This window comes from Diplotaxodon limnothrissa, linkage group LG23 (genome assembly GCF_057381915.1).
Source record: "Diplotaxodon limnothrissa isolate DT_005_m linkage group LG23, D_limnothrissa_male_GT1.1, whole genome shotgun sequence".
Classification (NCBI taxonomy): Eukaryota; Metazoa; Chordata; class Actinopteri; order Cichliformes; family Cichlidae; genus Diplotaxodon; species Diplotaxodon limnothrissa.
In genome coordinates this window covers 10,924,288-10,941,836 of record NC_140617.1, presented here as the reverse complement: position 1 = coordinate 10,941,836, position 17,549 = coordinate 10,924,288, and the positions used below count along the sequence as shown (strand labels likewise).

The 17,549-nt window shown below is 43.4% G+C and overlaps 1 protein-coding gene across 1 annotated transcript; it reads left to right on the top strand.

Moving 5' to 3' along the window:
• Window positions 1-1,384: 1,384 nt before the first annotated feature.
• Window positions 1,385-10,088, top strand: LOC146607593 (uncharacterized). Its single transcript, XM_085348987.1, has 6 exons — window positions 1,385-1,484; window positions 5,468-5,628; window positions 8,121-8,237; window positions 8,788-8,812; window positions 8,971-9,009; window positions 9,895-10,088. The coding sequence occupies exons 1-6, from the start codon at window positions 1,457-1,459 to the stop codon at window positions 10,065-10,067; spliced, it is 543 nt and encodes a 180-aa protein (XP_085205113.1). The 5' UTR covers window positions 1,385-1,456; the 3' UTR covers window positions 10,068-10,088.
• The last annotated feature ends 7,461 nt before the right edge of the window (window positions 10,089-17,549 follow it).

The following is a 17,549-nucleotide window of genomic DNA, read 5'->3' as shown; positions in this document are numbered from 1 at the left end:
TTATTACGTTTGTGAGACGTTAAAGTAGTGTAATGATAGCGACCACCGACAGATGGCGTCAAAAAGGGAGGGTGGAGAGAAGCAATGGAGGGCGGGGCTTTCCGACGTAAAAGCAAAAACAGACACACCCCGTGGCCTAGTGATGGGCAGGTAAAGCTTCATGAAGCACTGAATCTTTTCATCCAATTGGTTCATCCCAGCGCAAAGCTTCTTGAAGCTTCATTTGCTCTAGTAGGACACCTACTGGACGTAAAAATATTAGTTGGCATGAATTTGAAGAGTGTGGCCTTTTGCACACAGCCTGTAAATGTCAACAACAAAAGGAGTGTGTAAAACATCTATATTGTAGTGATGGCAGTATACTGTGTATATTTATACTGGCAGTATGGAAAATGATTATTTGGAAATGCTTAAAATGGAAATGATCATTTACTGTGAGGTGAGGTGTGGTTGGGGTGTGGACAGTAGTTGTGCTTTTGTAACGTTGAGGTATGCCTGTTCACATTTTATTCTATAAGAACTAAATTTTCACTGCTTTTATGACCTTTTTAGTGGGGAGAACATAGCTAGGATTTAATGATTTAACAAATCTTTTGAATCCTTTGTCCTCCACAATGCTAAATGGCTGGGAGTCCTCAATCACCATGCTAACCAGGTCTTCATCTATTTGAGATTGTTCTCCTGAGGAAAGACAATAAAGACAAAGCACAAATATAAATATCACACACGTCACTTATTACAGTTGTATAATATTGTTATATCATTTAGTAACATTACAGCATGCTATATTATCATTGCATTTGATGGCTCACCTGGTCTTGCTCCACAATCCGTGTTCCCCTTATTCTCATGCAAAGCTCTGTAGTGCCTAAGCATGGATGAGGTGTTGTTGTTATAGCCCAGCTCCCTGGCACATAGCAAACACTTCACCTTGTACAAAAGTCAAGACAGCTTAACATAAATTGTATTGCACCATCAGTATTATGAAAATATATCTTCTGTAGAAATTAACATACCTTGTTGGGAGGAATAAAATCAAAATGTTCCCACACAGGGGAGGACAGCCTCCTCTTCTTAGCTGGCTCCATTCTCTCCTGACTTTCTCTCCTCACTCTCATAAACCTCCAAACGGTCTCCAAACTCTCACTAATCGCAACTCTCCACCAAACACCCACATTTTTGAATAAAGTCTGAGGGGTTTGTATCGCTGTCATATCTCGCGGCAAAGTTCGAACCACTTCATGAACCAGTCACGTGGTACAGCCGGGCAGCGAGGCTTCGGACGTCATCGTTTTCAGCGCCTCCCATAAATGAAGCATAAATGAGCGGAAACGCTCCCTCAATTACTCGACACAAGCTTCGAAGCCTCGATACAGAACGTCACATCACTACCCGTGGCTCAGTGCTCGGTGCGTTTACCCGCCAAGAAGCTGCAAACAAGACGATTTCTCCCAGCATGAACATCATGATTGTCTCCGTGTACGGTGAGTTGGCTGTCCTTCTGACGGTCTCTGTGTGATCTTTGTTTCAAATTTTCCTCCTTCGCTTTCTTTCTTCTGTGAACTATCCGCGGGCCACAGTCAGGGTTTGTCTCACCTGCAACAGGTGAACACAGCAGACGCACTTTGACGCACTCCGATAGCCGGTGCTGTGCCAAAAAGTCAAAAAGGGATTTCCGGTATTTACCAAAAAATGACTGCTGGAATTGAATCCATCATAAATAACTTGTTGCTTTATAATGTGCAAAAAAGATCACGAGTAATAATGACGTCACTCTTGTAGTTACAGCATATTACAGTGCCAGCTGCGCTCAGTAAATAAAAACAGAGTAACAGACATCATATTTTTAATGATGGCTTCAGTGTTTTCAGTCCTTCTGCACACGCAGCTGTGATTTAGTTAATGTGAAGTGATTTCCTGGAAAGTCCGGCGCTCAGAGGAGGTGTTTCTTGCTTCTCCTCAAACAATCCTGTTTGTTGGCTTCCTGTGAGGGGAGGCAGACGGTCTCCATCCTTCAAATAAATGCGCAAACTGATCAATCAGCCTGAATAATGGGACAATTTGACACTGATGACCAGTCCTCTTATCTTAACCCGCTAAATTATTATGAACAGCGCATTCCTTTGGTTACCGTTTTATATTCCCGAGCCCTGTGTCTGTTTGCCTGAAGGGTGAATGTGATTGAAACAGGCGAATGACCAAGAAGAACCTATGACAACTTTCTTTAAATCTGTGACATTGACATATTTAAAGAACTCTGCAGTGCTGATTTCCCTTTCATGGAGTCTCACCTGCAAGTAAGAACAGGTGGAGCGTGGAAACAGCAGCCTGCCCTTTGACCTACAGATCATCGGTCTGCACAAAAACAGTGAACGTGAGGGGAAAGTCAGAGATCCGGCTGTGCCGTTGGGGGACTTTTTGTTGGGTGGAGTTTCAAATCCACGCTGCAGTAATGAAACTAGCTCAGCTCAAACGAAGGGGGGAAAAAAAGACAAACAAACAGCCATCAGAGCAGCTGACGTCACTCCGAACGCAGGGCACGAGTGTCAGAGAGAGCAGATCCAAACACGCTAACACGCTGGGGTGTTGTTGTGTGTCTGTTTGTGATCTGGGTTAACTGACCCTTGAATTTTCTCAGTATACCACAATAAAATAAGATTTCTGTTTTTTGCAAAGCCACTTTTTAATCAGGTGGTTACAGCTTACTATCAGTAAGAGTTCTGAAAGGTCACACAAGATTCTGCTTCGCTCGTTCTTTCAGATTGTTATCAGGCTGCTAATAACAAGGCCCTCTCTGTATAGCACTGGGAGGAAGTGAGAATGATTCATCTGCCTTTGTTACTCTCAAAGGTTTCATGGTTCAGTACAGTCCTCCTTTAGGTCTCTTTATACCCTGTTTTGTGTGTTGATGGTTGGAGGCACTTGTCTTCGTGTTGGTTGCTGATAGTCTCTGATGTTTGATGTGGTTTCATTTGGGACTGATCGCGTGAATCTGATCATGAATGGAAGCTAAAGTTTGTTACAAGCCGTTTGTGAGCCTTGTTTCCTGTCACATGTTGACCTTTGCAAATTACAGCCAATCAGAACGTAGCCTAAACATTTAGATGAGAAATGGTCTCATCTTTGTTGTTTCAGAGTATTTTCTTCATGTTTAAGGGTAGTTTGTACGCATCATGATGGTTGAGTCTTAAGTGTCTTTTGAAACTTCCTCTTTCCACTGCTTCATGCTGGATGAGCTCATCGAATGTTCTCTTTCTAACTCCGTAACCTGCGAGATTCACACGTTGACCTTTTTAAATTACATCTGAAGAAACGTTTCATTCAGCTGAGTCACTCACCTTGGGTGAGTGATGAAATGTTTCTCTCACTGAAAACATCACGTCCAGATGAAAACAATCAACCTTTTGGGAATCCCAAATAGAGTGAAACACAAGGTCACCTGAACTGTGATGTATTAATTGGTGAGTTTAGCTGCTTCAGATTCACCTGTTTGCTTTCCTGAGTGTTTCTGTTGGTAAAGATGATAACAGGTGGAGGTTTGTGGTGTATTCACAGGATCAGCTGAGTTTCTGAAGCTGAAAGCAGACGAGTTTTCCTTTAACTGAAGCTCGTTTGAGTCTGTTAGTCCCATCCTGGCTCTGAGGTTGTATCTGTGTCAGTAAATCCATTGTGTTTGTGTCATGATGGTTGTATTGCATCATAAAAACATGAGAGTGACTTTTACAGCCTGAAAAACTTTGAACCACAGACTGTTCAGTCAGCTGAACAGTCCATGGAAACATCCATCAGAGCTGGATGTTTCCATGGAAACGTGTTTGTTGTGAGCTGTTGTTTGGGGATTTTCACTCTGTACGTTTCCTTCTGTCAGGACACGCTGTGATAAAAAGCAGAAGGCTTGCCGAGGCTGGCACACTTTAAACTCTGACACAGTTTTAACGTCAGGCAGCTTGCTGGAGTGTGTTTCATAGCAACACACGAACACGTCAGGAAGAGGAGGAGGAACTCTTCCAAAGGCATTCGCCTTCATGGTTAGAATCTAACAGTGGCAAGGCGGCGGGGCTTGCAGTGTACAGGTGAAAGTATGTCAGTGGGAGTGTCCTCACACTCACAGCAGAGAAACAGCTGAATGAATGAAGGCTCATGTTTGTTACAACAGCAGCACAAGGACTTTGTAGGCATTTCTCACTGGACTTTCCCAGTGATGAAAAAATCTTTGAAACTCGTCTGGAGGAACAGCAGAGACGGTGTTTTGGCCGCCACCCTGTTGGCTTGTCAGTGACCAGAAGTGACCATATTTGGGTGAGAGGGTGGAACACTAAGTTATCTTTTAATACTACCTAGGCCGGTTATCAGTCTGCACTTACCGACGTTATGGGAGCATCACACAAACACAGATACCTGCTGATTAGAGTTCAGTCACATCCAGGATAAATCCCAGAATTTCACTCAGAAAAGCTGGAACTCAGACTTCTCAGTGTGTTAATACAGTAACCTCACTCCAGACATATTAATGGAAAAGATAATGTCATTAAAATGCTCCAACAGCAGGTGAAGCTAGCAGACAGCTAGCAGTCGGTTACTTACTGAGTTGAAACGTCGCCGAGACAAAGCACTGAATCGGTAAAGTAAAAAAGACAAATACAGGTGTCAGAGTGGTTAGCACTGTCGCCTCACAGCTGTGCAGCATTTACGTGTTCTCCCCGTGTCTGTGGATTCTCTCCAACTCGGGCCAAAGATGGGTTAATAAGGTAATTGGTGATTTTTAAATTGGCTGCAGGCGTGAATGGTTGCCTTTAGCCTTGCGATCGAATGCCAACCTGTCCAGGTGTACCCTGCCTCTCGTCCTGTAACAGCTAACCGGCAGCACTCTCAAATACAGCTGCAATGTCAAGAAACCTCACTTAAAGGGTTAAACCTCTGTAAACCACCCCTCTGAAGTAATGCATCATAAACAGCATTTTTTCTTTGGGCCTCAGCTATCAGACCTTTTAGAACCTTTATGATCGTTATAACTTACAGAGCAAATGTTGGGAGTTTTTCCTTCCCACTGTTACTAAGTGTTTGCTCATATGGGGTGTTTCTCTGTGTTATTGTAGGGTCTTTACCTATATTAAACACTTCGAGGCGACGGAGGTTGTGATTTGGTGCTATAGAACTAAAATTTAATTGAAGCTCAGCTTTTAGAAATGTTCTGGTAATCAAATCGAAGACTTTAAACACAGTATGGAGTCCCACAGGGCTCTATTAGTGTGCCCCTACAGTTTAAAATATAGTATCAGAGCACTGCTATAAATTTGACAGCTGGCTTTAGATGTAAACATCTGGAAAAGATCCAGTCGTTCCACTTTTGCTGCTGCTTTATACAGCAACAAACTGCCGTCGTAGCTCTGAGCCCATCTTTAGGTGTTAGACTGGTCCAGTGTCAGAGTTTTGAAGTTGTGTGACCGTGCCGTTTGTTTACTTTCAGTTTTCGCCCTCATGCTGCTGCCTGGTCTTCAGCCTTCTGCAGCAGAGTCTCCATCAAGTCTAACCTGTAACTCCACACGGCTCTCTAATGGGTCGGTCCTGTTCCAGCTGCCACATGGGCCCAGTTCATCCAGCTGCAGCACCTGCTGGGAGGATCAGAACGTGAGTCCACCACACTCAGCATGATGCCATTGCTGTTACTGCTGCACACATGCTCTCAGAGTTAGATCAGCAAATCACAAGCAATTACACATTTCACTTTCACAACCTGCTGCTATTGATCAACACCACGATTACATCATAGATTTTGTTCTTTTAACTTCCTTGTTTGGAGAACTCTGGACACTTCAAACATTGGGCGGGTCATTGGACTGGCTGTGCACCTCAGAGAAATCCATAAACAGACAGGGAATGTAAACCCGAGTGATCACAGGCGCTCAAGGTGACTTGGCTGCTAGGTGACTAGCAGCAGTGAAGGGCGGGGCTCACATAGCACAGGTGAATAATAAATTAATTGATAAAGGCTAAGAGAAGAACAGCATGTTTGCTCCTAGAGGACACATCTTCAGGTACATTCAGGCTCGTTGTTATGTCTGTAGCTCGTTTTCAGAATGCTCACTGAGTGCAATGTCAGATCCTGCCATACATAAATACCTGAATGGGTATCAAATCTAGTCCTTCCAGTTATACTTCCTAATGCCTCAGCTGCCATGTTTTGGGTGTGGCCTTCCTCAATTGCTTAAGTGTTTCTTTTGATTCTCAGACAAAGCAAAAATCAGCTGGCTGAGTGAAAAGTTGATTTTAGTGATCATGAAACAGAGCATCAGTGCCAGTGATGCTGTGAGCCAGCAGGAAGCTCTGAGGTGGAGGTTTGTGGTGTTTTCACAGAATCAGGTGACTTTGAAACTGAAACCAGTTTTCTTTGATTTGTGGCAGTAAATCCATCACGTTTGTGTCATTTAAGTCAGACTGAAGCTAAACAGGAAACCAGATTCTGTGTTTGTGTGATGCAGACAAGTAAGAGATACTCTGCAGGCAGAAGGACTGAAGTCAGAGTCTGACTTCAGTCTCTTTGAGACCGCGTCTCAAAGACGGCATCTCTTTGAGACTTCCTCCCAATCCTCCCAGAGAATTCGATCAGCAATTCCCAGAGAATTGCTGATCAAATGCCAAACGCCTGTTTGTGAACACACTGAAACATGACAGCAGTGGGTCTGATCTCAGGCAGATTATCAGGAATGTTTGAGAATGTCTGACTGAGGCTGAGGGTGAGGTAATCAGACAGGAAGCAGGTTTGACTGCTGTATTACATCATAAATCATCAAAGCGACTTTCACAGGCTGTGGCGCAATGCACTGTAGGGAAAAAGGAGTCGCCCGGCTCAGTCAAAAGACGGGTTAATGGGTTAGTTTAACTGCCGATTATAAATTAGCTGTATGTGTGAATGCATTCAACCTCACTGAACGCTTGTGGGATCAGCCTTTTGTGCCAGAGTGGCCAACACAACCACACTGGCTGACAAACGCTAGTTGATGAATGGGATCCATCCCACAGCAGTGTGTGACCAGGCCACTGACCTGCACGAGGAAGAGGTGCCAGGTGCCAGCAAGCATTGTTACAGCAAAAATAATCAACCAAACACAAATCTCTTTACTTTTGGTGCCCTTATATACAGAGAGTTGTAGCTTTTTTCATTTTTATTTCTCATCTATTGCTTATTTTCTCTATTGTGGCATCTATTTTGTGTTTCATCCACAAATCTATTCTGTATGTTTTGGAAGCTTTTTGACCTTCCCCTTGGATGCTAGGACTCGGTGAATCTACGTATAAAGTTGATGAACAGAGTTTTAAAAAGGGAACAATAGCAGGAGGACTTTCCCCAGATTTCCACTGGACTTTCCCGTGAGGTGAAGCGGAAGAAGCAGAGCAGAAGAATTTGTTTGTTTTCTTAGTCTGCAGCTCTGATGTAACTCAGTCACAAAGTTATTAACATTCTTTGCTTTATCAACCTCTCAGTGAAAGCTGGAAGCTTCGTGTGGTTGTAAAGTTGTGGCTGACGGCATTGCATAGAGTGTGTGTGTGCGTGCGTGCGTGTAACATCAGCCTGTGTCTCTGTTCAAACCAAATGCACTTTCTAAATCCCGGAGCAACAAAATTTGACCTGTTGCTGGTGCTAGATGAAAGTTGAGAGAGTCTACCTCTGTGTTCTGGTGATCAATCATTTCAACCTTGATTAGCTGCTGAAGAATTACAATAACCCCCTCCGTGAATCGCCACCTTATCGTGGTGGAGGGGTTTGTGTGCCCGTGTGATCCCAGGAGCTATGTTGTCGGGGGCATTTAGCCCCTGTTAGGGTCTCCCAAGGCAAATTGGTCCTGGGTGAGGGGCCAGACGAAGAGCGATTCTGAGACAGTTATGAAAGGTCAGCAATAGGTGTTACCTAAGTCGGCCAGCTAGGGTGGTTTAGTGTCTGTCCAGGACATCTCCTGGCTGGGGATTATGTCTGCAGGATGGTGTGGGAATGCGTTGATGTTTTCAGAGGTTTCTGAGAAAGGGAGGTCTGAGAGTCTCTGTTAGACTGCTGCCTCCGTCACCTGCGTAAGCAGCAGTGGAAGGATGGACGGTAATAATCAAGTATTTTGTTTCTTTTGCAGAAAACTGTCATGGCACGAGGCTCACGCTTTCATGAAGTCTTTGTCCACAGTCTGACGGACAACTCCATCATCCTGGCTGACTGTCGTCCCCTGCGCTACATCCTGGAGTGCTCTGGGGTAAAAACAAGCTTCTTGCTCAGATTCAGACCTTTTTTTCTGTGGTTTTATTACAAAAAGACTAAAATCTTCCACTGCTGAGCTCAGTCCTGAACTATCAGTGTGCAAAGTTTAACGGTGATATTTTAACTTTACAGAAACGGAGTTCATCATTTCAAAACACAGATTTACATTTCAGTGCGTGCAGCTGAACACTGAACACTTCTGTGTCACTGACTGAAAAACAAACTGTGCATCTCTGTATCTGATCTGTTTTTATTTTGTTTGTTTGTTTAACTTTATGACAGGAAATTTAAACATGTTATTTTTGAGATTATGGAGCTGTTAAAAGCAAAAAAGGAGCAGAAGAACGTGAGGAAATGGGGCGGGGTTACACATTGATTAACAGGTTGCAAATGTGAGCATACTGTTTCTTCAGTTTCTCAGTCAGAGGAGATATTACCAGAAAAATCAGATCATCTCCACAGTTTGACAGAGCGACTGTTTCCTGTTCTTTGTATGCTCTCAGAAAACTATTTTTAGCTCTGACCTCAACTTTTTTTTCCCTCAGATGCTGCAGGAGATCGAATGCGCAGGTGAGAGCTCTAAAGAGTAATTAATAATTAATTCATACAGGTGTTCCCACACTCAGCTTAAAAGTTTTTTTGTTTTTTGTTTGTTCGTTTTTCCTGCAGACAGGAAATGCTTTCCATCATCCGCTGTTTCATTCACCACATTTCTTTTTCTCTTCTAGTGAACTGCAGTTCTCACCTGGACCCTGCTTCACCTTCCCGTAAGTCACACGTTTCCTGAACAGGTTGGGGTGTTCAAGTCTCCTCACTCTGCTCTGACATGAACTGCAGCCTCACAGAGTGTCAGTAAACGCCACACCGCCTCAGCTCAGAGGAACACCTGGAGACTGTTTCTTTAAAGTAATGGATTACTTCACATATGTACTCCCTGTAGAATCTAACTGGTTATTTTGCATTAATAACAGTTTAGTGTCAGTTTAACATCGAAGACTAAACTGTTCATATCTGAGGAGAGCAGACAGGAGAAGCCACAGATATCAAACTTTTGCACGTTTCTTCACTCAGTTTAAATCGATGATCTTAAAAACTTTTTCCTGAAGGTTTGTGCCGCCCGTTCACTTTCAGCTGTGCCACATGACTTTGGTTTAGGAGCACGGGCACATACAGGACGTCTTTCCTGGGCAGGTTGTTTAAGTCTTAGTAAAAAGCTAACAGCAGAGCAGGCTGAGGGTTATATCTCAGCATCCCTGGGTCATTTCATACATAAGCTCCTCCCAGCAGAGCTGAATGAAAACAGGTCCAGACTGTTCTCTACGTTCTGTTTAATCGCTAATTCTTGACAGTCCACCTTCAATTAAATTTGCCTCATTAACAAACACTAAACAAATTCTTCTTGTCCTTCCTACGGCCTCATCAGAGCGCTCTGCTTTCAGCACATGCTCATTTGAAATATTTTTCGCCTCTATGGACTCTGCGGCGCTCTGTAGAAACGGAAGTAAGACTTTAAAAAAATTCTGTTTCTGTCAGGGAGTCAGATCAGCACCTCATCATCTGGACCACACCATCACCATCCAGCAGGATGTTTCTGTTCGAGCTGTGAAAATAATAATGATACTGAGAATGCCCTCATGTTTTTGTCTCCTCAGCAAACCCCACCCACCCAGACAAGCCGGAGTGGACAACCGGAGCCATCATCGCTGTTAGCCTTTTGTCGTCTGGCACCGTCATCATCATTGTTGCCATGCTTTGGCGCTTCTATAAGAAAAAACGTTCTGTGACGACCCCAACTGCTCTTTACACTCCAGCTCAAACTGTTTAAACACTGCAAACAAACCCATTGCACGGCTCCATCATCAACAATAATAAAAACAATAATAATAATGATAATAATAATAATTGACTGTTAAATAAACATTCAGTGTATTATTAGATATTCTCTTTAAATATATATATGTTTAAAATGATGATGGAGCCAGATGTAAAGATAAACGTTTTGTTTTAGTCCAGGAGCCCCAAACAGATCCAGCTGTTTAAAAAAAAAAAAATAACAAAAAACCCCCCTTTTTTTTTTTTGCTTTTTTTTTGCTTTTTAGCAATAAGTTCGTTGATTTCGTAGCTTCAGTCCGACCAGAGGTCAGGGCTACACAGGTACCCTCAGGATAAACAGAGCTTCTAAACAGGGAACGATCACAGATGAATCTGAGCGAGCAGCCAGCTGTGACTTCACTTCCTGTCCATCAACGCAGCGTCGACATTCCTGTGTTAATCAGAGAGAAGCTGTTAACCCTGTAAAGCCTGGATCATGAAATAATTACTCCAAACATTCACATTTTTTAATCTTTAATTAAACCTGACAGACTTGTTTTTATTTAATATCAGTTTGTTTATGACTTTTACTTTTTAAGCAACTGCACAAAAATGTTACAAACGTATTGTTCGGTTTATCACGGTTACACAGGAAAAAAATCACGCTGATAAATGTAGAGGCCTCAAAGTCATGTTTCACGTGATACATTTGGCATTACAGGGTTAACCGCTTCTTCAGTTCCTTACAGGTCATCCAAACCCCACCCCCACCTCAATCACCCACCTGCTGCACCAGCAGACGTTCCCACCTTGAGCAGTTCTTATAGAAACGTTACAGGAACTGGCCATGAATTCATTTTAATGCCGTCAGGATAGAAATTAATTTCTCGTTTTTCTCACTGAAAATTTCTGTATATCCTGCCCGCACCAGTTTTACTGCCGATCCAAACACACACGACAGTGGACTCTTCCTTTGTTTATCCAGTGTTTGGGGTTAAAGGTGACCTTCGGGTCCCGATAGTTTATGTTCACGTGTTAAAACGAGCCAGGAGATCCAGTCTGAGGTTCTGCACAGAGATGGGTTTTCTTAGTGAAACAGATCCTGGAGCAGCTTCAGGTCTGGCTCTTCAGGTTACAACGTAAAGCTGCATGTCTGTAAGCTCTGTAGCCCAGTGGGCCGTACGTGACGCGTTTACTCACTATGTGCAGCATCATGTTACTCGTGATGACTTCATTTATACTTGAATGTTCACGCTGTCAGTCCCACTGTGTCCAAACCATCACCAACATCCCAACTTCACAGTATAATTGTGCTGATGCACACCGCAGGTGCAGGTGCCCCGTGATTGTGTTCACAGCACAGCTCACACCTGATGATCCAGACTGACATCTCCTCATGAAGCTTCTAGTTCGGAGATGTCGTCTGAACGTTAAAAAAAAAAAGCTTCCAAAAAAGAAGCGGGTGTTACGACCGGCGTTTTTTCCGTCCTGTCTTACTCCTCCTGGTATATGGACCTCCGTGTGTTATTCACCTGACGTTCATAACCACATTCAGTGCCCCGACACACCAAGCTGACCTCAAACGACCCTGAAACCCACGCTGCCCACATCAGAGAAAAAAGCTTCATGGAGAATCTGGCCTCTGCTTAAATCCCACATGAATGTCACAGGAGCTCTGCAATGTTCATGAAATCACTCTTTAGTTTCCTTTAAGATCCGATCCTCTGGACGTCCAGGTGGAACAGGGCTCGGCTTGGTGCATCGGGGCTTTTGGCTCCTGGAGCCAACAACAGGCTTCGAATGCCGAATCCTACTAAACGTTATAAACCCGACAGTCTGTTACATATCGCCGCGTAGGACGCAGAGCCATGGTTTATAAACGAGGAAACGCGATGAAGCAGATACTTCTATTTATTTTCTGAAGTATCACATAAAGTTTTCAAGTCAGCAGCAGAGACACAAGCTGTGTTTCAGCTGCTCTGACTGGTCTTCCGCTGTGGAAGTTGGGAGATTTTAATCATATATATTACTATAATATAATAAATATATATGTATATATATGCTGATGGTTTTCATGTTGCACACAAAGACATGCAGTTTGTCTGGTTTTCTGTGTCAGGGCTCCTGGACTTAGATTCTTATATTGTATAAACATTGATGTAAAAATCAGGCCAGCTGGTGTAAACATGGTTTGATTTCCTCTTTTAAATTTATCTGCTCTTTGCTTTTTCTGTGGTTTGGTGTCATAGGTCTATTATGTTGTCCCTTCTTTGACAGTAACCGCGAGAACCTGCAGGGTTTCTCTCGTTTAAAGCTGCAATGATTGCTTTAACCTCGAGGTGACGGTTGTTGTGATTTGGCGCTATATAAGTAGAATAGGATTAAATTTATCAGCCTCTGCGATGTGATTGGTGGATAAAGGTTTTTGTCTGGTCTGATGTTCATTTTCTCCCATGTTTAATAAAGAAAAGCATCAAAATTGGTCTTTAAATTTGAAGTCAGGCAGTGAATGTCTGCAGAACCGAAACTGCAAAAGAGGCTGAAAGGCTTGAGTGATTAGTGCAGCTTTAAAGACTGAAGAGAAACTCGTCTGCTTTTCGAAAATTGTTGTTGTTTTGTTTTTTTTTTAATCAGGCTGTTTCTCTTATGCAGTGAATTATCACGTAAAGCTTAGAATCTAATCGTATTCTGATCATCTGAGCTACAAAAATGAATTTTTAATGAAAGATGATTGTATTGATCTGTAAATCGGTGAGGGATTATTGATTATAGCTTCATGGTTATCTCTGTGCTTTAATAAACTCTTTGAAAATGATTCCCCGGTGTCTGTCTGATGTTTACATTCTTCTCTGTGATGAAAGCTTTAGTGTTTTATGAGTTTCCTCTTCACATGTGTTTAAATGTCTTCAGTCAGGGAAAAAAAGGTGATCACGCTGAATATGAACAGGAAGTGATGACATCGGCATCACGATAGTCGAGTATGTGGCACGCACTTTAAATAATGAAAGTTAGAATAAAAAGGTCGAGTAAGGTCAGCAGTGAGAGGCTGGAGAGCCTGAGGAGCTGTACATGATTTAAAAATAAATCAATAACAATGCAGCTCAATATCAAGCAGGTAAAGTTTGGAGTCAAAAATAAAGAGCTGAGCTTCAGTCAGGTTTCTTTTTCTCTGTGCTGCAGCTGCTCTCACACAGACTGTTCAATAAAACAAGTGAACTGGATACATTTATAGCGACAGACACTGTCTGACACATCTGCCATTGACTGAACCACAACAAGAGCCAGTATCTGCTGCTCCTCGTGTGTGTGTGTGTGTGTGTGTGTGTGTGTGTGTGTGTGTGTGTGTGTGTGTGTGTGTGTGTGTGTGTGTGAGTGATGCAGTGACAGGTGGAGTGCAGTGATTGGCCTCTGCCAGGCTCCTGTGTCTGGATTGGATCATTAGTTTGAGTCCTGGCTTCAGAGTTTTGGTGAGTTCTTGACAGTGACTCATACACACTTGTCACGCACTGAAAAACTGAGAAGCAGTCTCTAGGTTAGGAGCTATATATATATATATATATATTATAACAGCAGTTCACTTGCATGGTCTTAAAACCTGATTTGGCCACTTCAAATATCTTTATCAAACAGCAATGTTATGTTTGTTGCGATTTCTGCTGCCCTGTTGGCTACATCCTTTATATGAAAAGACATAAAAACAAAAATTTAATTCAAAGGGTAAAAGTCACTTTTGCCAAAAACTGACAGGACAGGAATGTCCTTTCTGCCTCAAAGTGACTTTATATCCTTCATCACTCATATGTTTGGCAAAGCTTTGGCAGATTATATGCCAAAAAGTCATTTACAACACTTTTTGTCACAACACCAGCTCCCAGACACTGAGTGAATAAATTGAGTCACAGCGCCATCTACTGGATATACACTCTAAGCAAGGCTGAAATCACGGGGAAAGCTTTTGAATGAAATAAAGTTTCCATCAGGTACACTGTCAGGTTCTACAGTGGTTTCTCTGCAGGCATCAGGCAGGTGAGCATTTTCACCTGTTCTGTTTCAAATGTTGGATCATTGCAGATCCTTATAGTTTGTGTCATAATGTAAATGTTTAAAGAGCGCACAGATTCATATAAAGACCGAGGCAATGATGTGTAGAAGGAAACAAATGTGCTGAAAAATATAGTTTCTGCGAGGTGTGTGAGGTCAGTTTTGTGGGGCTCTGTGCAGATGCCTGCATGGTTGTAGGTCTGTTGTAACTGCGTGGTCTCGACTGCAGAGGCTGCGCTACAAGGCAGATGCCCTGCAGACGGGCTGCAACAGCTCTGCTCTGTGAGTGTTGGGGCAGCACATATCTTTCTACTTGTTCTACTTGTTTATTCAGTGAGCTAGTTTCAGTCATTGTGTAAATTGTGTCTCTTTTTAAAATGCCAGCCCCGCCCCCTGCTGCTCCACCTGTTCTTACAGCACTGCACCATCTGCATGTGTTTCCTGCACATGCATGAACCGATCAGATCCCTCAGCTGAAGTTTCTCACAGTGTGAATCTGCAAGTGTGTCTGCCTGCTGCTGCTGAGGATGATGATGCTGAAGATGATGATGGGATGAAGATGATGAAAATACTGATGATGAAAATAATGGTGATAAAGATGATGATGATGATGTGATGATGAGGAAGATGATAATATGATCATGTGATGAAGATTATGAAAATAATGATGATGACGAAGATCATGAAAATCATGTGATGATGATGAGATGATGATGTGATGAAGATGATGAGAATGAAGACAATGGTGATGAAGAGGATGAAGATGATGATGGTGCAGTAGTTCCAACAGGCTGCTGTCCTCGCGCTCCTTCAGCCTCCTCCGTTGTTATGAGTCATCGCGCGCAGCGTCTGCGGAGCGGCGCGCTGTGATTGGTTGAAGAGGAGCCGCCTGCGCGCGCACGGAGCCGCTCGTTGACCGTGGAAGAGCCGCTGCTGGCGCGTGAGGAGCAGCAGGAGTTGTGTGCAGCATGTCATCCTGCCGCCGTGCGTGAAACAGCTGCGCGCGGACAGATTCAGACTCTTCAGATCGTTTCACAGCAAACATCCGGTCTGCACGCGCCTCCTCCTCTCCCCAGCACAGGAGCCACTGCTGAGAACACACGGATTTTATCTGCACACCGAGACACCGAGAGAGCGTCCGATCCGCCCAGCAGAGGTGACACACACGGACACACACACACACACATACGGACACACACACACTGATCCAGAAACGTCGGTCACACCTGCACCGGTGCGACACCGGGGCTCGTGCATCTCTGCGATTTTCCTCCAGCCTCATCATCATCATCTTCACATCATCGTCGGTGATCGATGGCTTCGATCCTTCTCTAATCGATGGTTTGTATTTTTCGACGCTGAAGCTTGATGACGTCCATGTGGGATGATGGTGATGATGGTGATGATGAAGTCAGAGGTGCAGCTGGTCTGCGGGGATTCAGGCTGCTCCGTGGCTTCTCCTCCCTGCGGAGGCCCTATTGGAGGGATGGCTGCTCATTCTGATTATCAAACAGCACCTTCATCAACTTCACCTTTCATTTAGCGATAATAAGCGTGCTGATGTTAACCTGGTGATGATCAGATAATCCTCTCTGGTATGATGCTTCTGATCAGGAGAGCAGCACGTGAGCTCAGACCTGCTGGGTGTGATTCTGTGGTCCCTGATTGGTCCCGTGCCTTCACACACGTTTTACATGATACTTCATGAAGTTTAAACCTCTTTTGTTCGTTATACTTTTCAATCATTTTTATCCAAAGAAGCGAAAACGCGACTATTTCCATTGGCCTCTGCAGCATCTGTGTTAGTCATTGTACCCCATACAACGAGGTGACTGTTGTTGTGATTTGGTGCTATAGAAATAAAATAAAATTGATTAATTTTCTTATCCAGCTGACGAGTCTGTCCCAGCTGTCATAGGGTGACAGGCGGGCACGCCTGCACAGGTATCACAAGGTTAACAGAGAGAGAGAGAGACAACCATTCACACCTACAGCCAGTATAAAATCACTATGGTGATTATTGATTCATTAAACCACCAATTGTTGCTTCTTTAATGTGTTTATGACTTTAATGTTGCACCTTTAATGTGTTAATTAATTTATATTTTAAATCTACAGAAGAAGAAGAAACAAAGTACAACATCCAAAATAATTAAAGTGGCTGAGATCAGAAATACTTCAAGGATAAGTACATTAAGTACATTAAGACTGTATTTAAGTAAAGTACTTGAGTAAATGTACTCAGTTACATTATCTACAGTATGCTCTCCACTAGTGGTTGTTTTGGGGGTAACAATCATATTGCATTATGACATGCGCTAATGGAAGCGGCACGGGATGGCTCGGGTTCAGCTTCACCTGATGGATATTACCAGCTCGGGCTGAACCCTCTGCACCTGCAGTTCTTCTCTTCACGCTACACACAGTGCTTCCTCATGTTGTGATGTAACTTCCAGACCTTTGACCTCTGAATGGACCAAGCTGTGATGTGTCCTCTCCTGATGGATCTGCTTGGTGTTTGCACCCAGAACGTCCTTTTTTATTCAGCTCCTTCAACCACACCTACAAATCAAACACCTGGAATCATCTGCACAGCTTTGACGATTTATTTACGATTTACATTGCACCGCGTCAGATACTGGATGCCGTGCAGAAAACACCCACAGGCCGTAGAAAAGACTAACGCACCTTCAGGTGTGAAAAATGAAGCCGGTGTGGAAAATGCCTTAAAGCTGCCTTCTTTTTAATGGCCACCAGGGGGCGAGAGCTGTGGCTGCAAACAGACTTCGGTCCTGTAGAAGTCTATGAGATCTCTGACCTCTGTGTGTTTTATCTGCTCAGCCACTTGTTTTAGGTTGTACTGAATAAAACATGAAGTCAGTGTTGGTTATTCTACGTTTCCTTTGTCTGCACGTTATGGACTCACCAGTGAGGCAGTCGCTTGATGTTGTTGGTGGTGAAGTTGACTGGTTACACTAGGTTAAAACGACGCTCATGCCACCATGAAATCTGCTCCTGTAGTCCACGCGTGCACAACACTCTGCATCCCACCTCAGAAACACCACTGAAACCAGCAGTGCATCAGACCTGTACGAGGTTCAGGCACCATGAGAGTGAGTTTTAGGCGACCACAGACGTCTGCTGTTCAGGTGTTCTCTTCCCTAAATGTTTAATCACCTTCAAAGGATTTTCTTTACCCTTTTTCTATACATTCATGGGTCTAAATAATCAAGAGAGTTTGGAATACTGAGTGACAACACTGTAAGCAGACAGATTCTTCCCATCCCAACTGATCCCATCAAAGTAAAAGAGCTTTTATACCACTGACATGCTCAGACTGTTACACAAGCAAATGTAAACTCTGCAATCTCAGGTGAGACTTAAAAGAAGCTCTCAGTCTGGATGAATATTCATGTTGCTGATTCTTGTGTTTTTGTCCTTTTCAAATCTTCAG

Excerpts from the sequence above, each read along its gene's own strand:
- LOC146607593 (XM_085348987.1), top strand. The coding sequence starts at position 1,457 with ATGAACATCATGATTGTCTCCGTGTACG. Across the intron at positions 8,238-8,787 it reads ACATCCTGGAGTGCTCTGGG|ATGCTGCAGGAGATCGAATG; the intron begins GTAAAAACAAGC and ends TTTTTCCCTCAG. Across the intron at positions 9,010-9,894 it reads GGACCCTGCTTCACCTTCCC|CAAACCCCACCCACCCAGAC; the intron begins GTAAGTCACACG and ends TTGTCTCCTCAG.